At 36.5% G+C, this 23,460-nt stretch overlaps 1 protein-coding gene across 5 annotated transcripts in view; it reads left to right on the top strand.

Annotated features, from left to right (window-relative positions):
* Positions 1 to 23,460, top strand: part of RAPGEF6 (Rap guanine nucleotide exchange factor 6) — a 204,568-nt gene that overhangs the window by 138,959 nt on the left and 42,149 nt on the right. For all 5 annotated transcript variants that reach the window (XM_039252546.1, XM_039252545.1, XM_039252543.1 and 2 more), the window contains 2 exons: positions 8,010 to 8,250; positions 15,183 to 15,340. In XM_039252546.1, the coding sequence (XP_039108477.1) occupies positions 8,010 to 8,250; positions 15,183 to 15,340 (399 nt within the window). The remainder of the gene's footprint in view (positions 1 to 8,009; positions 8,251 to 15,182; positions 15,341 to 23,460) is intronic.

Raw genomic sequence — 23,460 nt, 5'->3', positions numbered from 1 at the left:
AAGACCTTGAAGCTTTTGTGACTGTGTGTAATAATTACTACCTGGTATCAAATACCATTATGTATAAAAATATAGACACAGTACTATTTGGTGATTAATAACATGGCCTGTGGGAAACAAAAAATAAATCTGAAGGGTACAAAAGTCAGGGAAGCCACCACCTCAGGACTCCTTGAATGATGAGAGACATTTGCCCAATAGAACTCCAGATTGGATGTGGTAGAGGGTAGGCATTAACGTGGTATTGCAAAAGAGGGCCCATGTCCTCAACACCTCCTTCTTTACCCTAGCAGCCAACTTTACCCCAAGCAAAACACCACCAAAGAGTATCTCAAAGTGATAATAATAAAGCATTTTTAGAAATGGAGCATTTTAGAATGGATGTGGTTGGTAACTGGCATTACAGTGAAACAGAGTTGAACAGTTAGGTTATCCTGTATGCAACTCACAGTCAGATAACCTACAAACAGGAAAATGGTGACCAGAACACAGATGTGTTTATTTAAAAAAATTTTTTTAAATCTTTATTTATTTATTTTTGAGAGAGAGAAAGTATGAGCAGGGTAGAGACGGAGAGAGGGAGACATATAATCCAAAGAATGCTCCAGGCTCTGAGCTGTCAGCAGAGAACCCGATGTGGGGCTTGAACCCACAAACCGTGAGATCATAACCTGAGCCCAAGTTGGACACTAACCTGACTGAGCCACCCAGGTTCCCCTAAAACTGGCAGCCAGGTGTAGGAGAACTAGGATCGTTGAGGGGGCCTGGTGGAAAACCTAATAACTGAGCTTACAGAAAATTTAAGAAAGAAATGAAAAACATTTCTAGAACTGTGCTTAGAGAGATTTACAAAGTCATCCTCTAAAATAAGAATAGGATATTAAAAAAAAAAGTGTCCTTGAAAAAGAAGTAACTCAGAATGACTTATAATATAGCAACGACAATAAAAAAGAAAATATAAAGAGTAATGTGTTGATGCAACAATAGCAGAAACTCTCTCAGAGTGAAAGAAGGATGCAAATCTTCCAATTCAGAGGGCCACCTAAAATCTGAGCAAAGTGAATTAAACGTGTTTTAACAGTCTGTTTCCAGTATTTGAGGACATCTGGAAAAGTTAGACTAAATATGAAAAGTAGCTACAAACAAGTGTAACAGTCCAAAAAGAGAGCTAAGAACTACCTGAGACAGAACAGAGAGAGAATTGGACTGAAAAGACGTGAACTGGAGCCGTGTCTGCTCTGAGACATTCACCAGTATAGGGAAGCTCCTGAGAGAGAGCCTCTTTGGGCAGTAGACTCCTAGGGAAAGGCTAAAGGTTTGGAATCCTGCAGCTGCTAGAAGCACAGAGTCCCTTCCCACCTCCTAAAACTGTATCCCAAAAGGATGTCTTTCTTTTCCAGGGTCATTTTCAATCCATAGAATGTAGCTGAGAGAAAGAACTGCAGGGTAAAATCACAGGTTTTTAGTTTAGAACCCACCGTCGCCAGAACACTTCAACATAATAACCTTTCTTGAGGATTGGGACCTTGAATGGCTTACTCTGAAGTGGATGTCAGCTGTACTCTAAGCAACTCAGAAGGATCTCAAGTTTTGGCCTTGGTTCTTTTGCCTGGACCTCAGGTGCCTGGAAAAAGAACATAAAAATCTTCTTTTGAGGATTCTTGCAGTAACCTATTACTTGTTTTTTTTTAATAAGTTTTTTAAAAATTTATTTATTTTGAAGAGGAGAGAGAATGAATCCCAAGGAGTCTCTGCACTGTCACTGCAGAGCCCAGTATAGGGCTCAAACCCACGAAACGTGATACCATGACCTGAGCCGAAACCAAGAGTTAGACGCTTAACCTGCTGAGCCACCCAGATGCCCTGTAACCTATTATTTGTAAAAATAATTTTTCAAATACAGAGCTAAACAAACAAAGATTGTGAGGCTCTCTTAAAAGTGTGTAATCCAGAATCAATAGGAACAGAACCAGAGGAGCTCCTGAATATCAGTCACAGTCCATAAGGTAACTATCTTCTATCTGTGAAGATAAAAATCAAATTGAGGATCCCATTTCTAGGTAAGATGGAGTAAACACATGCTACCCTTTGTTACCCACTCAGCTCAACAGTAAAACCTGGGCAGAATCATTTAAGAACTTGGAAAATTCAAAGTGCCACTACCAGGAGTGAATTAAGGTTTTCTGTTTTTGTTGTTGTTGTTGTTGTTGTTGTTGTTGTTGTTGTTTTTACTCCCATAACCCCCGCACTGGACGCAGGACAAGCTGAAACCTGGATATGTACGTACTGATAAAGCTTCATATGGAGAAGGCTGGTTTAAGGAGTGGGAAGAGGAATCCCCACGGTTTTTATCTCCTTGTTTTTTCTCTATTCTGTCAGGCCTCAGCCTCCAAGCAGTACAGTGGCCTGCAACACAAGGCTGCACAAGCCAGAATTCTGAGGGAGGGGAATCTTTGCTCTTTAGTGGAGGTGTGGCTCCTTCATTGGATTTTTTTCCCCCTGCACTCTCTCTGTTCTTCCTTGGCCCCTAAAGAGCCACAGTGGGCAAATTCTTTCTCAAGGACTGAAAAGAGTAGCCTAAGGAACTGTGGAAGTAGTAGGTTGATAATTGAGATTGAGAAGACAGCCCCATAAAGTTGTTTATGAGATTCCGAGCTCACCTCCATCCTGTGTGTGTGCATGGATGTGATCCTACCCAGCCCACCAGAGACTTGGAAAACTGGCATGTCAGTGGAACTCTGCTCGGGTCCCAGGTGGACTGAGCGGTAGTGCAGAGCGGATGGGTGGAGAGAGCACTGCAAAGCTTTGAAAACTGTACCACAGCCCACAGAAGGCTAAACAAAGGTAGCAAAACTTTGTCGGGGTCTTCAGTTGAGACATTGCCTTTGCCATTCTGTTTCCTTTCTGTGTGAGAGATCAGATAGTTACTTACATGTTAGAAGATTGAGTCCCATGCATCTTTTACAGATTGTTGTGTTCTTGCCATTTTCCCCCTCTTTGTTCCTCAGTTTGGATAATTTTTAATGACCTGGGTTTAAGCAAAGTTTTGCTCTTTACTTATGTATCCTGCCTGCCCTTGTACACAAGCAGTGAGTTTAATTTTAGATAATTTTTAGTTCTAGAATATCTGTTTGAATCTCTCTTATAAGTGCGCTTCTCAGTTGCACCATATATGTATCCATTTTATCTCTAGTTTCTTTAATATATTTATAATGATTTTTTTTTAATTTTTTTTAATGTTTTTTTTTTTATTTATTTCTAGGAGAGAGAGAGAGAGAGACAGCGTGAGCAGGGGGGGGTCAGAGAGAGAGGGAGTCACAGACTGAAACAGGCTCCAGGCTCTGAGCTGACAGTCAGCACAGAGCCCGACGCGGGGCTCGAACCCACGAACCGTGAGATCATGACCTAAGCGAAAGTCGGACGCTTAACCGACTAAGCCATCCAGGCGCCCCTATGATGATTATTATTTTAAAACTCTTGTGTGTTAATTCCAAAATGGGTGTTTTCTTTTGTTCTCTGACCCCCCTTTTTATCATGGTGTCTTACAATATTTTTTTATTGTATGCTGTACTTTGTATATTAAGAAACCTTAGCAAATAGGCAAATTAACTTTTTCTCAGAGAGAGGATTTGCCATTTCCTCTGTTTAAGCATATAGGGTAAGGGGAATTGAGCTGAGTCAGGCTGAGTTACAAAATTACTTAGACTATATCCAAGTTTCAAACTGAGAGCGAGATTTGTCATGTGCTTGTTGCAGGCCCTTCTGTAATGGAAATTTGTCTCTGAGCGCAGAGAGAGATTATGGGAACTTATACTTTGCTTTGTCGGCTTTGTCCTCCTACCCTCACTCCCAGTTTCTCCCTAAGGCATAGCTCTTGATTCAGAGTCTGGTAGCTTTTTGTCTTAATTTTTATAGAAATTTGTCCCTTCAGAGATTTTGCTCTTATCTCTTGAGCCTCCCATCCCAGCAGAGAAATATGTTATGTGTTGGTTGCACATCCTTCCCTGTTTTATGACTTTGTCTCATGAGAGCTATGAGCCTAAGAAATTTCCAACCCATCCCCAGCCCTCCTGCATTGCCTTAGGAGTAGTTATGTCCCATGGAGGAAGGCAGCACTGCTTTGGGCCTGGTTTGTCTTCCAGTTTTTATGCCAGTACTTGAAGCCATCAAAAATCCTTTCCTCTAGTAGTCTCTCTACCCGATCCCCACCTGATGTTTTTAGACTTCATGCTGAGAGAAGAAAACATCTGGCCGTCTCTGTTTACTGTCTTCTTACCCTGGTATTTTAGTTCATCTGTTCTTCCTGGCTTTCACAACTTTCTAACATTTGAAAATCTCACCATTCGGATAATTTATAATTAGCATTTTAATGTTTTCATAAAAGTATTCTATGTGTATGTTTTGAAAATTAAAACATTAAAGGTATGCAGTAGAACCATACTGTGTATAGCATTCTGGATCTTTGCTCAGGAGTTGATACAAATTTACTTCTTGTGTCATTACTATTGCGTAGAAATCCTTTGCAATATCATTATAATCATTGAACTAATGTATTGATGGGTGTTTTAGGTTGTTTTCAGTTTTTGCTATTTACAGTGTTGAAATAAAAATCCTTAGTACTTTTATGCTTATATAGATATACCTGTAAGATAAATTTCTCATAGTGGAATTAACTTTGACAGTACTGCAGTTTCACTTTCCAAAACTTTATCCCAGTCTACATTCACTTTATCAGCCTATAAGAATGCCTCTGCAACAGGTATAATCAAATTTATTTTTGTTGATATACATTTATTTTGTTGATACATATTTTTATTGATCTACATTATTTAATAATGAGAGAGGTTGAGCACCTTTTTTACATGTTAACATTTCTTTTTACAAAGTCTTCATTTGTCCATTTTTATACTGAGGTACTCATTTTTTATTGATTTATTTGAAAGTGTTGTAAGAAAGGACACTATCTTGTAGTTTTTTTTTTTTTTTTTTTTTTTAATTTTTGAGAGGGAGCGCAAGCAGGAGAGGGGCAGAGAGACGGGAAGAGAATCCCAAGCAGGCTGTGCACTGTTAGCACAGCCCGATGTGGGGCTCTGTCTCACAAACTGTGAGATCATGACCTGAGCCAAAATCAAGAGTCAGACGCTTAACCAACCGAGCCACCCAGACACCCCTAGTATCTTAGTCTTAAGGGTTGCAAATATGTCCCCAGGTTGTCTTTTGACTTTGCTTGTTGTGTGTGTTTATACATATGTACGTATATATAGAGATTGAGAAATTTTTAATCTTTATATAATCCAGTATATTACTTTTCTTGATTCTTGGGCACCTTCATTTCTGATTCGTATATTTAATATTGCTTCTTAATAGCACTGAAATTACATTTGGTCACCTATTAAAGATTTCCCATTACTCTTCACAGAAAATTTAGACACTTCACTGTAGCATTTTTAGGCCCTTTCTCTGCCATATTCTCTAGACATTTTAATTTTTCTTTCTTTTTTTTTTTTTTTTTTAATGTTTTATTTCTAGGAGAGAGAGAGAGACAGCGTGAGCAGGGGAGGGTCAGAGAGAGAGGGAGTCACAGATTGAAACAGGCTCCAGGCTCTGAGCCGGCAGTCAGCACAGAGCCCGACGCGGGGCTCGAACCCACGAACCGCGAGATCATGACCTAAGCGAAAGTCGGACGCTTAACCGACTAAGCCACCCAGGCGCCCCTAATTTTTCTTTCTGATTCCTTTTACTACAGGGACTTGGAACTTGAGATTCCCTCTACCTGGTCATTCCTCCCTCCCCTCCTTTTGCCTACTTAAAATCGAGTCACCTTGCAGCAACTTAATTAGGGAAGATTTTTCCTTTCCTGCTTTCTAATTCCTCTGGTTATGATCTTTCTGTACTATTTATCATACCCTTACTGCTCTGCAATAGGGGGTATCTGTGAGCATATAGCATAGTGTCTGACATACGTTCGTAGGTCAGTAAATATTTTTTGCATGGATGCCTATCAGTTTTACTCAAAAGAGCATTTTCACCTTTGCCACATGGCCTAAAACAAAACAAAATTTTCTAAAGAAACTCAAAGGAACTTCCTGCATTTTAATCAAGCAAAATATGTTTAAAAGGTGACCCCAAAAGGGGCGCCTGGGTGGCTTAGTCGGTTAAGCGTCCGACTTTCGCTTAGGTCATGATCTCGCGGTTCGTGGGTTCGAGCCCCGCGTCGGGCTCTGTGCTGACTGCCAGCTCAGAGCCTGGAGCCTATTTCAGAGTCTGTGTCTCCCTCTCTCTCTGACCCTCCCCTTCTCACGCTGTCTCTCTCTCTCTCTCTCCTAGAAATAAATAAAAATATTAAAAAAAAAAATTAAATAAAAGGTGACCCCAAAGATTATTAGTATTTTGAAGGCAGAAAATGTGCTTTTTATAAACTTTCAATATGCTTTGGTGATATGACAACATCCTGGTTGAAACTTTGAAGATGATCCATTTTTACAACTGCATACCAAGCTATTATGTGTTGTAATGCATCAACTTGTAAGTCTTTGTCTGTTGGATCTTATTTGTAACTCCTTTGATGTTGAAGGAAACTGTTGATTTGTCCCCAAAACAACAAAAAAGATCATCCCTCTTCTGCTTATTTTTCACTGGGTATATATATACAATTTTGTTTTCTTTTATAAAGGTACCAAGTAACACTACTCAAAGCCGCACCTTCTGAAGACATTTCATATTCACGAATATGTAGCTTCATCTTTCTTTTCATTCAGACCGTCCCAGACACCGAGTTTTTAGGAAATTTACCTTCTGCATTAGCATTTATCTTTTTAGTGTTTTAACCCCCTCTGGTAGTTGATATGTCTTATTTAAGAACACATATTTAAAACAATCAAAAAATATTTTCATGACATTAATTAATGAAGCATAAGTAATGTAGGTTATCCTAATTGGAAAAGATGACACTAATAGTTACTAGATACATAGTCTTATACGGATTTGTCTTTTTTTCACCTGATCCCAAGGAGATATAGCCCTTCTCACAAGGTAAAACATCTGCTCTAGGCAAAGAAACCACTAGATAGGCAAATCTTCCAGTGATCTTGTACTCTTCTTAAGGATGAAATAACTCCTCAGACTTACGGTTGACATGAAGTTACCTAAGAATGATTGGTCGTTTACTTCAGACCACTTTAGTGAATGTTTGTTAGCTACTTTACCCAGTGACAGAAATCACATAAATGTGACCTTGAGAAAATTGCACTTTATTATTAAATTTAGTACTGTTTATTTCTGGTAAAAATTGGTCCATCAAAACTCTTTTCTGTTTTTTCTTTTTTTTAATGGCTAAATTTTACAAAACTGAGCATGACTACAGTTATGGTCATATCAAATAATATATATTAATGATATGAAATAACATAAATAATAGAATCTAAATATCTGTTTTTATAAAATCTAAGAGGATTAGCAGTTATGTTGCTTATTATTATTACATAGTAAATATTGCTAAATAGGAAGCACTGAACTTTTTAAGCATGCTGATTGCCCAGTTCCTTTCCTTTTGCCAGTGACTATGTTTTATCATTTCTGGGCTATATCAGAAGTATAGGCAGTTATAAAAACTGAAGACAGGGCCACCTGACTGGCTCACTTGGTAGAGCATGTGACTCTTGATCTCACGGCCATGAGTTTGAGCCCCAAGTTGGGTGTGGAACCTACTTAAAACGAAATATATTCTTATTCTGGCTTAATTGGTAGAGCATGTGACTCTTGATCTCAGGGTTGTAAGTTTGAGCCCCACACTGCAGGTAGAGATTACTTAAAATCTTAAACAAAACAAAAACTGATGAGAAAAGTTGGTAAAGCTGATGAAGCATGGCTTAGATTTCATAATATTTAGTGAATGAGACTGTGAAAGGCCAGCTAATAGAAGGTGACTGTATTTATCTTTAAAATTTGTTGTTTTTGCAAAAATTTGCTAATGAGAAGAAAACAGTTGACAAGTTTATTTATTTCCACAGTGTTCAAGGAGTTACTTAGTAGGACTGAACAAGAAAAATACGGTGTTCCTCATATTCCTAAAATTGCTGAAAAAAAAAGTAATCGCCATTCAATCCAGGATGTACCAGGAGATATTGAACAGACATCACAGGAGAAGGGAAATAAGAAAATAAAAGCAAATACTGTTTCTGGTGGAAGAAATAAAATCAGGAAAATTTTGGATAAAACACGGTTTAGTATCCTACCTCCAAAACTGTTCAGGTAGGTAATGATCATCTCAGTCATGTAGACATTTTCCTGGTGACTATAAAGTTTTTATTTGGGGGAAGGGAATTTAAAGTCAGTTTGTTTTTTATATAGCTAACACATTGTAAAATCTTCAAGTAATCCATAAATAAGAAAATCTCAGTGTCTTTCCATCATTTCCATGAAGTTACCACTATTGGAATATATATTCTCCTAGTAGATTTGTTTTGAATTGTAGGAAAGGCTGACCATTTGATTTTACAAAGTCTTTTCTTGTGTATTTTTTATCTAATTTCAGTCCTTTGGACAGCTTTTTTTAAGTTTATTTATTTTGAGAGGTGGGAACAGTCTGAGTGGGGGAGGGTCAGAGAGGGAGGGAGAGAAGCAGGCTCTGTACTAGCAGCAGAGCTTGAACTCCCTAAACTGTGAGATCATGACCAGAGCCAGAACCAAGAGTTGGATGCTCAACTGACTAAGCCACCCAGGCTCCCCCAAATTTGGACATCTTAAAACTTGAGGATACATACATTGATGCTATTTTTTTTTGTCTTCTAAACCATCTTTCTTTTATTGCACTGTTTATTCCTTCCTGAATTCTAAAGCTGACCTTTTCAATCAAATCTTTTTCTGTTTTCAAAATGAGATGTCAGTAAAACTGAATGAAACTCGGTGATTTTAAGTATAATTTGAGGTCTGTAAAGTACTTATTAAATCAGTGCACTGAATTGTCATGACTAGGAATGAGTCTAGTACGTATTATATCTATATTTTAAATTATCTACTTGCTAAAACAATCCCCAAAATTTTAATCCAACTCTGTACCTAGCACACAGGCACTCACTATTTGTTGAATAAGTTAACACAATGAATTAACAAGTGAAAGAAAGAGAAGAAAGAAATAAAAAAGGAAGGAAGGAAACATTTAAGCAAAACATACTCAAAATATTTTAGTTCCTTATAGTTCCCAGCACTATGCTCTGTGGTTTATAGAGCTGAAAAGAGGTAGTTGCTACCTCTAAGGAATTCATATCAGGAACCCTTGATTCTCCCCATGCTTATATACAAGGCACAAACAGTGTCCAAAGATAGAAATGTAGAAAGATTAATAGAGCAGGCTTCTTGTACTCTAAGATTGCTAATCTAAAAAGGGAAAGCAAACAAATGGTGCATTACAGGGTGATAAATGTTTTGATGTGTACAAAGACAGGAGCAAGCTTGGTAGGTTAGACAGACTGTGTGTGTATGTTTAGAGATGAAGCAGGAGAGACAGGGAAGTGCTACATTATGAAAGACTTTGAATATTATGCTAAAGAGATGGACTTCATGTCATACTAGGAAGCCATAGAAACTCTATTAGTTGTATTTGGTGTGTTGGGGTTGACAGTAATAGCACATTGTCATCGTAATAACAAGGACACTAGTTAGGGGGCATCTTGGAAGTAGGTAAATGTCAACTCTCAACTTTTATAGCATTCAAGATCTCAGAGATTGCCTGATCCCAACATGCTTTTCTTCTTGAGTTCTTATTTCCAATCAGATAACACGTTTGTTCTTCATTTAATTTGGGGCTTACAGAGAATTAAAACATCTTGAACTCTTTCTTAATGTCACCCATTTCTTTCATAATGACTGCTCTTCTTGAGACAGATAGACTATAAAAATCCTAACTTTAAAATAGCAAAATTCTTGTAATATTGAGCATACTGTCATATGACAGCAGCACAGCAAATGCACTATTGTCTGATTCTCCTAAATGAGAGGTGAAGAGAGTATGAGAGGGACTAGCTTACACAGTAAAGATGGGAGACAGCTTTGGATGACCAGAAGTATGCATGACAGCTCTGAGGAAAAGGGAAATGAATGGAGGTCCACAAAGAAAGTAGTTCACAAAGGGAATCCTCAGGAATTAATACCCTGAGTTCCATTTCTAGAAACCCTAGTGGATTTGAACTAGAATACATGTATTTTAACTGATTTTCATTTTAAATAGGAGCATAATTGTGACATGTATCATCTAGAACCACACAACAGTGTTTGTAATAGACTTTAGCTTGTTAGTGGCAGATTCCAAGTAGCTTTGTTCAACTTTCAGGCAGCTCAATCAGTCTCTCATCTCCATAGTATTTCCTCCAGGGAGTGGGCGTTGGTTTATCCTCTTGGATTCTATCTTTCATTATAGTAGGCATGGAAATGAAGGTGGCCGAGAGCAATCATTTGACTGTTTTCAAGTCTTCCTTTTATTGGTACCCCTTTATATTGATACCCCTTGTATGAAAGAGCTTGTAGAAGTAATTAACTCAAAAAATGAATTTTTTTTCTTTTAGTAGTTAAGAAGTTTTGTTGAATCTCTTGTGCCACTAGGAGGCTGTTCGCTGTGAATGCAAGCATTAGTAATACTGCACTTCAGGAGTTAATATTAAACTGGCTCTCTTTTCCAAACACTTTCAGTGAAGTAAAATGCCAATGATTTCATCCATATAAATGCCAATAAAAAGTAGGTTATTTTAGTAGAAATCATAAAGGTTTTCTATTGGAGTCTTTTGTTTTTTTTGTTTTTTTTTTTTTTTTTTTTGCAGAGGACTGATTTGTTAGACTAGTCACTTAGCAGTTTTGAGAATGAATGTGTGTCCTATTTCTTGGCACTTAATCATTACAAATGAATTCAGGTGACTTTTAGTAAACAAAAAAAAATCACTGAAACTTCAGTGAAAAATAGAAAAATAGGCAGAGAACCTGAATCACATGTTCTACATCCATAATAATCAAGGACACACAATTTATTTTAAAATAGGGTATCATTTGTTTTATCACAGATTGAGAAGAGAATAGTCAGGGCCCGAATTGATAAGATAGATAATAAGCCCAGACTGCTGTAGAAATATCAAAGGACGGGTACATGGGTGGCTCAGTCACTTGAATGTCTGACTCTTCGTTTCTACTCAGGTCATGATCTCATGGTTCTTGAGTTGGAGCCTTGCGTTGGGCTCTGTGCTGACAGTGTGGAGCCTGCTTGAGATCTTCTCCCTCTTTCTCTCCCTGCCTCTCTCCTCTCTCTCTCTCTTTCTCTCAAAAATAAATAACCATTAAAAAAGAAGATGTGAAATAACACAAACTTTCTATTAAGTATTTAAATAAAATTAAATAATAATTTAAATTAAATAATAAAATAAAGATTAAATACATAATAAACAAAAGCATTTAAAATATTTATTTATTTTGAGAAAGAGTGTGTGCACACGGGGGAAGGGCCCTGAGAGAGAGAATCCCAAGAAGGCTCCCGGCTGTCAGCTTGGAGCCCACCCTGGGGCTTATTCTATGAACTGTGTGATCATGACCTGAGCCAAAATCAAGAGTTGGAGGCTTAACTGACTGAGCCACCCAGGTGTCCCTAGGCATTTTTATTAAGAGTTTTGAAAGTGTTGATACCTTTGATCCAACAATTCTGTTTTTAATAATAATAAGAGATGAAGGTTTATATACAGATATTCTTAGTATTACCTGTAATGAAACAAAAATGGAAATACCCTAGAACTCCTGCTACTGGGGATTGGTTAATTAGGTTGTGCGGTATACGATAAAAATAATGAAAAGGAAAACTATTGATTGTGGTTTTGTCTTGGGTGTGGTTTTATAGGTAATTTTTTTTCTTCCTTGCTTGTTCACTGTTTTTTTTTAAATTTTCTACCTTGATATTTTTTAAGTGAGAAAAGTAATTTTAATGAATTTAATTCCACAGTTCTGAACACCTTCTATTTGTCAGAAGGGCAGTTGGTCTCTGCCTTTGTAGCACTCAATTCTCTAAGAATTGCCTAGAAATACTGTAAGAAAGAAAGAGTGTCTGCATTTGTGAGACAAGCAGGGAGTATTAAAATAAGGAACAAATAGTTGAGATAAGAATAGATAACCCCCAAATCCCTAACCATGGCATAATTTTAAAATGAAAGAATTCTTCTGAATATTAGAAGTAGAAAAATAGTTACTAATTTTCAATAACATTAGTGAAAAAAAGCAGTGGAATTTTATTGACTTGAAAATATTGAACAGTTTAGGAAATCTGATGTCCTTTTTTTTTTTTTTTAAATCATTCAGCTTTTATTTTGTTTTTAAATCACAAATTGCTTAAGTAACAGGTGACTATTATTCTTTGTAACAGTCCCAGAAGTAGACTGTTTTGTTTGCTAATTGGAAGTTATTTTTTCTTATCTTTTTTTGGTCAGCATATTTTGTTTGCTTTTAATAATTGGTATTTTATTAGCATACAGATGTTTATGTAGCCTTCTTAGTTTCATAATGTGAAACTAAAATATACTTTTATTTTAAGTAAAGTTAGTGTTGGGGAATTATTGAGGAATTTTTCAAAACTATCTTGTTTCTGTTACTGCATCATCTTCTCAGGAGACTGTTTTGGTAAGAAATGACATAATTACTATATTTGCAAACGGGCTTTATCAATTCAGCTTCCAAACAAGCATGGATATTTTGCCAATTAGATATTGTTTCATTCATGCCATAGCATGGGTTGTACATAACATTAGTATAGTTTTCATTTATACATGCTCACACCTTAATTACCATGAATTTGTAATCAGCTTTATGTTATTATATCTGTACAGTGTCCTGTCTTTGATTATTAAACAGCAGAGGTAATATTAAATAACATCAGTAAAAGAGGTGAGGACTTTAAGTGTTTTGTGCACTTTTCTTAGACCTATAGTGAATTCCATCTTAGTGCAACTTAAGGCAATCAGGTCCCTTTAATAGAACATTATAACTTTTTAACTTGGTTAAAGTTGATTCTACTGTGATTATTAATAGAACCAGCTAACAACCGTTTGCTTCTTTGGATTTAATTACTTGACCCTCTGTGTCCAAAAATTGGCAGTTTTGCTTTAAAAGTCAATTAAATTAGAAAGCCTGCTAAATTTTAAGATGAACTTATTTTCCATAAATTTAAATTTTTGCAGATTACTTACAAAGCTATAAATAGAAATTTTTGTGAAAGCCCCCTTCCTTTTGTTCTCATCCCTAACCTTGAAATATTTAGCTCTGATCTTTAGTAATACACAGCATACACACCAAATTATAAGGAACCAATTTAGCATAAGCACAAATTTTTCTTTATCAGATAATATATTTTCTTAGCCTTATTTCTTCTGTCAGATGAGACAGCCTTCTCTCCCCAAGTAAGCATTTCCTGTTTCTGTGGTTCCTGTTGTATCCACTGTGCCTTTTCTGTTTTTCAATATGAATTGCTCAAAATCCTTTCTAGGTTTGTACTGTTCTATTTTAATTTTAGTAAAATAATTCACTGTCTTCTTAAAAATCAGAATTGTTTTTTCTTCTGAGCCAAAATGTTTACGTACATTACCTGATTTAATCTTCACAGTAGTCCCGGGGGAGAGATAATATTAGCCACATTTTTAGATGAGGAAACCCAGGTTCAGAAACAGAAAGAGATTTCCCTGAGGTCATGTAGCTAATTATCCACGTTACACATAGCTGGCTCTTAAAACACTTACTTTTGCTCTCTTCCATGTCTACGTGCTTTTCCCTTTTCCCTAACTCCTCCGCAGTCTGGCTTGTCCTAGTCTCTCTTCCTTGTCTGGCTATTAGCAGCAGTCCTTTAGCTGTTTATTTAACTGTCCTCCGTACTTCATATTGCATAGTTGCCTTATTTGCCTAAGTCCTATGTTTGACTCCTACCATCCTGGATGTATACCATACCACTCATTTAATGCATTCCATCATACTAGGTAAGTATTCTCTGATACTTCTGTGTGTGTAACAGGTACTAGGTAGAATACTACGTTGAATAAAATGTAGGTAAGAATTAATGTTAACCTAAAGAATTGGTTTAATCCTTAGAAACAAATGTTGTTTTGATCATTGATGCTAATGAAAATCTTTCTCACTGCTGTCCTTTATTTAGGACTGTTTCATTTATCCTTTGTTCTATAGAACTTTTGGGGGTATCTAAAACTTAAGTAACAGAGTTATGTTTCTTCCAATTTTTTTCTCTTCAGTTGATTTGGTTACCTGTGTAACACTTTTAAAGTATTTTATTTTATTTTTTACTTTTGAAGTATTTTAAAGGAAGAGTGTTTATTTGCTTACAGATGGCCATTTGATTGATTTTTGAAAACTTTAAAGGAAATTAGATGACTTGCTTTCTTCTGTGGTTTTGATGTTCTCCTCTAGGGAATAGCCAAATAATTAGACTAGAGATATCACCCAAGAAATAATAATAATAATGTGTCCTCGAATAAACTTCAGAGACTATAAAATTCTTTTTCCTTTATATGGACTTCTGGTCCTCTTCTTTCTTTTTTCTCCTTGTCACAGATGTCCATTGTTTACTGTTCTGTGTGCTATTTTCCTATTATCTTTTCCCACTTGTTACTGGTTTGGGCACTTCTCAGGTTGTTCATATGTTTAAAGATCTCTCTTATTTTGTTACTTGGACCTGGTCCCTTTGTTTTATGCAACCTGCCATTTTTGGTTTGGTTTCATACCCACTGTACCCTATACCTAAAAGGTTACCATCCACTATGCTGTGAGTGTGGTGTGATTGTGCCTTGTTGGATACATACATTAATTAGCGTCCACCGAAAGTGGCCAAACTTAAAGGCTCTCTACACACCCAGAGTTAATTTCTTTACCAAAATGAGCAGAAACTCAATATGACTGTTGAGCTTTATGATGTACCATGAAGTACATCTTTATGATATAGAATTACTTAGATTTAACTTACTTATAAGTTAAAATTTTAATATAAATTTTGAGTATATTCATATTATAGTTGTCCTATTTTTTACTTGCTATAATATATAACTTTTTAAATCACCACTCTGAATTGGTTCCATTATGCCTTAGTGTACAGACAACAGAAACGTTTGCCATTAAGAATTCTCAGTTACATTAAAGTAATATATGACATTCTTTTGAAGTGATGGAGGCCTGAGCCAGTCACAAGATGACAGCATTGTGGGAACAAGACACTGCCGGCACAGTCTGGCTATAATGCCTATTCCTGGAACACTCTCCTCCAGCAGCCCTGATCTCCTGCAGCCTACCACCAGCATGTTGGACTTTTCTAATCCTTCAGGTAATTTTTGTTTGTGATTTTATATAGCCATATTGATTCCAAAGTGACAAATTAGGTGGTTGAGTCTTGTGTATCAAATAGATTGGCTTGCCTCCCTCTTCTCTTATCTCAAGGTTATGACTGCAAAACTCCTAACGGAACATTCATTTTGTCTTTTTGTATAAGTTCAAATGGTACTGCTCCCGTATAAAATAGTACATAGGAAAGATTACACTTAGGTATGTTTCAGTAACCCTTATCAGAACAGTGGAAAGAAAGCAGGGATTGCTGCTTTTCAGCCAAGAAATAAGTTATCCATGGTGTGGAAAAGGATAAGGGAGATTATTTCACTTATCTTCTCATTTGTCTTCCTCTGTGGTATAGTGAAATGTGTTAGTAATTTTCTAGAAACTTTTTGACACAGCACCTGAAGCTAAAGCTGTTTTATTGTCTTGTATTATTAATTAAATATACTGCAGTATGTTTTCATTAGTATTTAAATTTTGGGTTTAAACATCATTTGAGACATTGAGTTTATTTTTATGCATCTGTTCATGCTCAAAGACAAAAATTTTTATTTAACGATATAATGTAAAATTTCATTACAGGGAAGAAAAACTGGAAGAATTACTTATATACTCATCACTTGAAAGGATTCGGAATGGCTTTCAGTAAAAGACACATACAGTTAAAACCGAGACCTATAATTAGGTCCAAGGAGAAGGAGAGAGAAAAAATAGCTCTACAAAGATTGATGTAGTTGTGATTCATCTTCAGTTTTAATGCTGAAGTTCCTAACAGCTAGTATAAAAAAGGGAGGAAACTTGATTACATGAATCTCATTATTAGAAAGGAGGGAATATAACAAGTGTAGTAGTAAAATTCATGTTTTATTATAGCAACTTGAGTAAGAACTCGACATAACGTACCACATTTTAGTGAAATTCATTCTGTACATTGTTTTTTTGGGTTTTTTAAAAATTTCAGTTGCGTCTTAACGATTAGAGAGTACTAAACCCAGTAATCTATCTTTGACACGTCTTCTTCTCTATGTGTCTACCAGTGTTCTTTATAGAACAAAGATTTTTAAGGAGTCGTTATTTTGCTTAAGAATTTCTAGTGATTTCTGGATTAGTTCAGTCACAAGATAGAAACCACTGCAGATATTTAATATAAGGAATTGTTGCCAAGGCATAACATTAACTATTTACCTAAAATGGTAAAGAAGCAAGCACTAAGGTATCACAGAGGCAGGAAAACTGCAAAGTGGATTCATCTTCTGGTACATGAAAGAAATGCCACCACAGGGTGAAGACATGTTGCTGGGGTGGTACAGGAAGAACAGTCCCACAAGAAAAAACATTAAGCAGCAAGTCTTTTCTATCTCTAACCTTACAGTTGCTCTTGGTGCCCCTTTTTGGCATAACCTAAGAAGGGGCCAGGTGGCAAAGAAGAATTTGGTTTGCAGAGTCTCAGCCCCATCATGAAAAGGCAGAGTGGATTTGTAACCTTGGAACAATAACATAGTAACTGTCAGTGTCCACTTTTCACAGCATGGTTGTAAACTCCCTTTCTAGCCTTCTGTCAGGCCAGTCTCCCCACTCTCCCCTCGTCTCTCTTTCCTGAATGTGACATGTACCTTCACAACTGTAATTTATTTGCCATATGGTGTGCCAGCCACCTGTTGTGTTCTTTCCCTGCATACCCAGTGAACTTTCTCTTCTTCCAGGATGCTGACCTCAAATATTACCTTCTCTGGGAAAGCCATCCCTCCTTTGCCAGAAATCTTGAGCGCATTTTCATTGTCTTTTCTTATATTGTTTTCAAATAGGAGCTTGGGAATTTATTTTCACGTCTGTGTGTGTCCCACAGCAGTGCCTCTCACTTAAACTACATTCACAAAATATTTTTACACTACCAAAACACAAGCTATGTATGTATACTTTTATAAGATGAGTATTTAGGGGCTGATGATTTTTAAATTAAGTGATTTTTATGGCCGTGTTTTTGTCGTTGGCGTATCTAGAGGTGGAGGTGAGGACATAGGGATGGTTGTAGGGAGAGGACTAAGAGAGCAGTCAGCTGGAGAGTTAGCCAGGGGAACCAAAAGAAAGATTGAAGTTACTAACATTTAGGAACTCTAAGCCCCCCCTTCCCCCTCCGCCCCCATTGCACTGAAATTTGAAGAGAAGGTACTACACAGTTTGACTGCATAGTTCGCTCATTGAAAACATGTTGGAATAGCCAAAGATGCTTTTGTAAAATCTCTTGAGGGAAGGTCCATCTGCAAAGCTCAGTCTGCAGCCTGTGTCCACACTGGCAATATAAATGAACACACATGGGGCGCCTCGGTGGCTCAGTTAAGCATCTGATTCTTGATTTCATTTCAGGTCATGGTCTCACTGTCATGTAATCCAGCCCCACAGAGGGCTCCTCGCTGACCTTGCAGAACCTGCTTGGGATTCTCTGTCTCCCTCTGCCCCTCCACCACTCTCTCAAAAAAAGTATTTTAATTACAAAAAACAACAACAACAACAACAACACACATATAAGATGGGTGTTTAACTTACAAGTTATATTTTTATACCCCAACCTGTACAACTTTATGAAAGCACTTTTATGGTGCTATTTATATTTATGTTGAATAAAATACTCCTTAGCAATTAATTTCCAAATTCACTTCCTTAAGTTATATGTGACAGTACTGAATTTTAGGTTAGCTGTGTACTTCATCTGTGTGTGTGTGTGTGTGTGTGTTGTACATGTGTGACATCAGCCAAGTTTGACGAACTTACTGTTGATCTCAGTATGTTTGTGCTGCTTGTTTAAAGTTGTTGTTAGCAAGTCGGGTGAAAGCTGCAGATCTGTTAATAGTTTACTTTTGATTGCTGACTGTTTTGTGATTTTGCTTTGTTTTTGCTGCCTACAGCTGTTGGTTTTTACTGTAAGTATTTTGACAACTGTGGTATTCCATTACTTATGTTTCTCTGTGGTGTCATTATTTTTAAAAATTCCCATTATACAGAATTGAGTAAAATAGGAACCACAACTTTTCTACCCACTGTTAAATTTGCCAGTGTTAACTGGTGTGTATTCTTTTCATCATTTTCTTTGAATACATATATTTTTATGGTTGTAGAATCAGTAGACATGCTGCTCTATAACTTGTAAACTTTTGGGGGGAATTTTTGACCTAATGTTAGATGAGGCCTAAAAGCATTCAGAGTGTGGTCAAAGGATTGTGAAACAGGACTTTTTTCCCCCCAAGTCTGCATTTGGAACTTTTGCTTACCTCTTTTTCACTTAATAGTACAAACCTTTTATTTGATTTCTGATAATACTTAGTAAACTTTCAGAGTCAGCATTACAAGTCTGAGTTATTTTAACTAATTTTTTATTTTAAAGGAACATAAAAATTTCAAAAAATCAAATGCAGAGAAAGGAAAGACTAAAAGTCTCCACTCCCCAGAATTAACAGTTGTTCATTTATTCATATATCTTTCTCAGAAATTTCAGTGCACATAAAATATATTCACATTCTCTGCACCCCAAACAGTATGCTGCACTTTTCTTCTACTTACCCATCTCACCTGGCAATATACTTTCAATACTTTTCTGCTTTAGACTGTGTTGTTCTACCACAGTTTTTTTAAACAGTTGTTGGCATTTCATTTAACCAGTCTCTCCTTTTGGTGGGCGTTTACAGTGTTGACTAAATCTCTGTTTATATATCTCTACATTTTATGTTTGCATTATTATTACACTTCAAATTTTTGTCAAAAGTTTTGTGGAGATTTGTTTTCTCTTGTTATATATATATACACCTTTAAAAAATCATCTATTTTGTCTCTTGTCCAGTAAAATTTTAAATATTTACTGTCTTGCCCTGTATAGAAAAAAAGTGCCATTTCTTTCTTTTCTTTTTCTTTTATAGTTCATTGTCAAGTTGGTTTCCATATAACACCCAGTGCTCATCCCAACAAGTGCCATCCTCCATGCCCACCACCCTTTTCTCCCTCTCCCCCACCCCCATCACCCTCAGTTTGTTCTCAGTATTTAAGAGTCTCTCATGGTTTGCCTCCCTCCCTCTCCTTAACTATGTTTTACCCCCCCCTTCACGTCCCTCATGGTCCTCTGTAAAGTTTCTCCTGTTCCACATATGACTGAAAACATACAGTATCTGTCTTTCTCTGCCTGACTTATTTCACTTAGCATAACACCCTAGAGTTCTACCCACATTGCTACAAATGGCCAGATTTCACTCTTTCTCATTGCCACGTAGTATTCCATTGTATAGATAAACCACATCTTCTTGATCCATTTGTCAGTTGATAGACATTTAGGCTCTTTCCATGATTTGGCTGTTGTTGAAAGTGCTGCTATGAACATTGGGGTACATGTGCCTCTGTGCATCAGCAAAAGTGCCATTTCTTGATCTGTGCCAGTATACAACCACTTTGTGTTTTCTTAGTGAAACTCTTCACTATATAGATTGTCTTTCCATGACCTACCACTTACTCTCTCGAGTATGAGCAGAAACTTTGTCCCATCTCATTTATTACTGTATCTTCATCACTGTTGACACATAACAGGCACCCCCTAAGTATTTATTCAGCCATTAGCATCTTAAAGTAGAATCAGGATGGGACATCTGGGTGGCTCAACCGGTTTAAGGTTCCAACTTCAGCTCAGGTCTTGATCTTGCAGTTCATGAGTCCCCCTCCCACTCCCCTGTACGCACATTCTCCCTTCCCCTCCCCCTGTCAAAAGTAAATAAACAAACATTAAAAAAATAAAGTAGAATCAAGAGTCAGCCTTTTGTTTTTATTTTATCATCATCTTACCTAAAAAGCTCTTACATTTTTACTGTAACATCAGGGTCAATACATGCTTCCCTCAGGTATCTTATTTTTATTTTTATTTTCTGCAGCAAGACTATAATTAGCATTCTAGAAATTTTGCCTTTGGGTTCAAAGGCCAGATATTGGAGATTGCTTTTCTTGAATTCATTTACCTATTATGGAAGATTTTTTTAAAAATGAACTAAATATTCTAAGACTAATAAATCCTGTTGTCCACCCTGAGTCTTTTTAAATTTCTGTTTTCTTCTTATGGAGTTATATTTGTATATGTATTCTAGCTTTATGCCTAAAATTTGAAATAATTGCATGATTTTTCTTGATTCTACTTTATTCTAACCTCATGTCTACCATTCATATGATCGTTTAACATTGGAGTATCTGCTATGTGTTAAGTACTAGGTTTGACATGTATGATGTCCCACTGACAGCAAACATGTTGGTAAAGAATATGGATGTTGTAAATCTGTAACAACTCTAAAAGAGAAAAAAGGTTTGCACTGACAATGATAGCAGTACAAAGAAATGTCTTCCTCTAACATTTTTCTGAGTAACTTTCCAGGTTGACATTTATTACCTGTCCCATTTATCAAGGTTTGGGTAATGGGTTGGCTGCCCTTTGGGTAATCCCTTTTATGGATCTGTTCTAGAGGTACCCATTCATAATGCTAGGTCCCTTTGATATGATGTGATTATGTCACATGGGAAACCAACCACTGTAGGAGAGTATGACTTTTTTTTTTAACTGTTTAGCAAGATACACATCTCTGAGTTTCTTTCCAGAAGATGTTGATAGTATGTTGGAAACAAAAGACAAGAAAATGAAATGTTTGCAAATTCCAAGCCTGTCTTTGTGAATAAATTTCTCTGAGGACATTAATAAAAGTGATCAGAGCATCTCCCCCTTCCCCAAAGGTTAGCCAGCCTTGCTGGCTGAAACAGTCTCCAAAGACCTAGTAAACGGATCCAGTTCTAGAGCCCCAGACAACTGAGGCCTTCTTTTGTAAAGCGGATAGGAACAGTACAGGTAACATTAGTAAGTTGTTTGACATTGTTTTGGAGTTCAAGAGAGTAAGGAAACCGTTTTGTCCACTATCTTTCTCTTAGCAACTGGAGTTTCCATCTACATGAAAATATTTGCTAGCCAAGGATAGAGAAGTTTCTCAATTTGGGTGGATCATAAAACAGGCTTACAAACCTAGTGTCAGCAACACCTGAAGGATTATCTTACTGCAGAGAAATAGGAACAAAAGGCTTTTGGTGACTCATATATTTGCATACATCAAGAAAGGCAGTTTGTTGCATATCTCTTATAAAAGAGACTTGACTGAATATATGAAGTTTTCTGCTTCCAACTTGACAGTGGACCCAAAACATTTAAGGCTCCTTTTTCCTGGAATTGTATTAATATATCTTCATGTGAATCCTTTGATCGGTCATGGGAATATGTCTCTTTTTGTGCCATTAGCCTCAGAACATTACCTTATTCTGTGAAGTTATAGCTGCATCTATTTCATTACTCTTTTCTTCCCTTTAATCAGAATTATACTTCTTCGTCTTTTAAAGTTAATAACGCATATAATGTTAATCAGATAGTGCTGGACAAACCATATCTACTTGAGCCACCAAACTCTCTCTCAACCCAATTACAGTCATTACCAAAAAACCCACAAATAATACACTTTTCTTAATTTAAAAAAGAAGACAATTTTGGGGCACCTGTTTGGCTCAGTTGGTTAAGTGTCCGACTTCAGCTCAGGTTATGATCTCACAGCTTGTGAGTCTGAGCTCCGCATCAGGCTCTGTGCTGACACTCTCCAGAACCTGGAGTCTTTTTCAGATTCTGTGTCTCCCTCTTTCTCTCTGCCCCTCCCCCACTCATGCTCTGTCTCTCAAGAAAACATTAGAAAAACAAAATTTTTTTAACAAGTTTAGGAAATTGAGAAGTATTAATTATTGATTTTCAGATTATTATTTACATTTATAAGCAATACTTAGTAATATTAGAGGAAAATACAGCATGTGTTCATGGAGTCAAATCACTTTTTACTTACACTGGATTATATTAAAAATTATTCTAGAGTCATCATATTCAACATTGTTTTGGAATTTTTGGCCAATGCTGTCTAACAATAAAATAAAATAAGGTAGAATGGGGAGGATAATATCACTACTTACTTGTGCATATCATAAGAACATTTATCTTGAGGTAGGATTAGGATTTATCTACTGATAGCCAAAATCACAAAGGTGTGAGCTCAGTGTAGTATCTGACTCTTGATTTCAGTTCAGGTCATGATCCCAGGGTCATGGGATTTAGTCCCACATTGGGCTCTGATTTAAGCATGGCACCTGCTTGAGATTCTGTCTCTCCCTCTACCTGTTTCACCAGTCGTGCTCTCTCTTTTCTTCTCTCAAAAATAAATTTAAAAAAATAAAATAAAAAATCACAGAGTTTGAGATTTAACCACATGAATATTTTAAATTTTCCTGTGTTAAATAAATATAAAAATAGGAAAATGTGTGCCACTTTATAGTAGACTGAGTGTTGTTATCTAGTATTTGACATAAATTCAGTAAGAAAAAGCATATAAAGAATACCAAAACGTATTTTTAAAAAGAAGGAATACTAAGAATGTAATTAAAATTGTTCTCTTTATATTCGCGGATGATAAAATTTTATAACCTTTTTGGAAAGGACACTTTGTCAGTATATTTCAAAAACCTTAAAAATAATCATGTCCTTCCTTTAATTCAGCAGTTTTCTCTCTCTCCTCCTCCTCTCCTCCCCCCATCCCTATTCTTTTTGGATTTTCTTTGAGGAAATAATCAGATTGCCTGCAAAGGTTTATCTGTTAGGGAAGGGGGGCATGTTATTCATCATAATGTCATCATAAAAGATATACAACCTAAATGCCTGTCATTAAAGGTTTGGATAATGTGAAAATATACATATAACGGGGTTGTCTGGGTTAAAGCATCTAACTCTTGTTTTCGGTTCAGGTCATGATCTCACGGTTCATGAGTTCAAACCCTGCATCAAACTCTGCACTGATAGCACGGAGCCTGCTTGGGATTTGCTCTCTATGTACCCACCTCTCTGCCCTTCCCTTGGTCATGCAGATGTACATGGTCACTCACTTTCTTTCAAAAATAAACATTTAAAAAAATATATATATTATGGAATCCTGTGCCTCCACTAAAAACAGCTTATTTTTTTGTATGTTTTTTTCTGTGAACATAGATTAGTATTCTGTCACCTGAAAAGGCAAATATAGTCAT

The sequence above is a fragment of the Hyaena hyaena genome, unplaced genomic scaffold, assembly GCF_003009895.1.
Source record: "Hyaena hyaena isolate Hyena2069 unplaced genomic scaffold, ASM300989v1 scaffold_425, whole genome shotgun sequence".
In the NCBI taxonomy this organism is placed as follows: Eukaryota; Metazoa; Chordata; class Mammalia; order Carnivora; family Hyaenidae; genus Hyaena; species Hyaena hyaena.
This window is presented reverse-complemented; position numbering and strand designations above follow the sequence as displayed.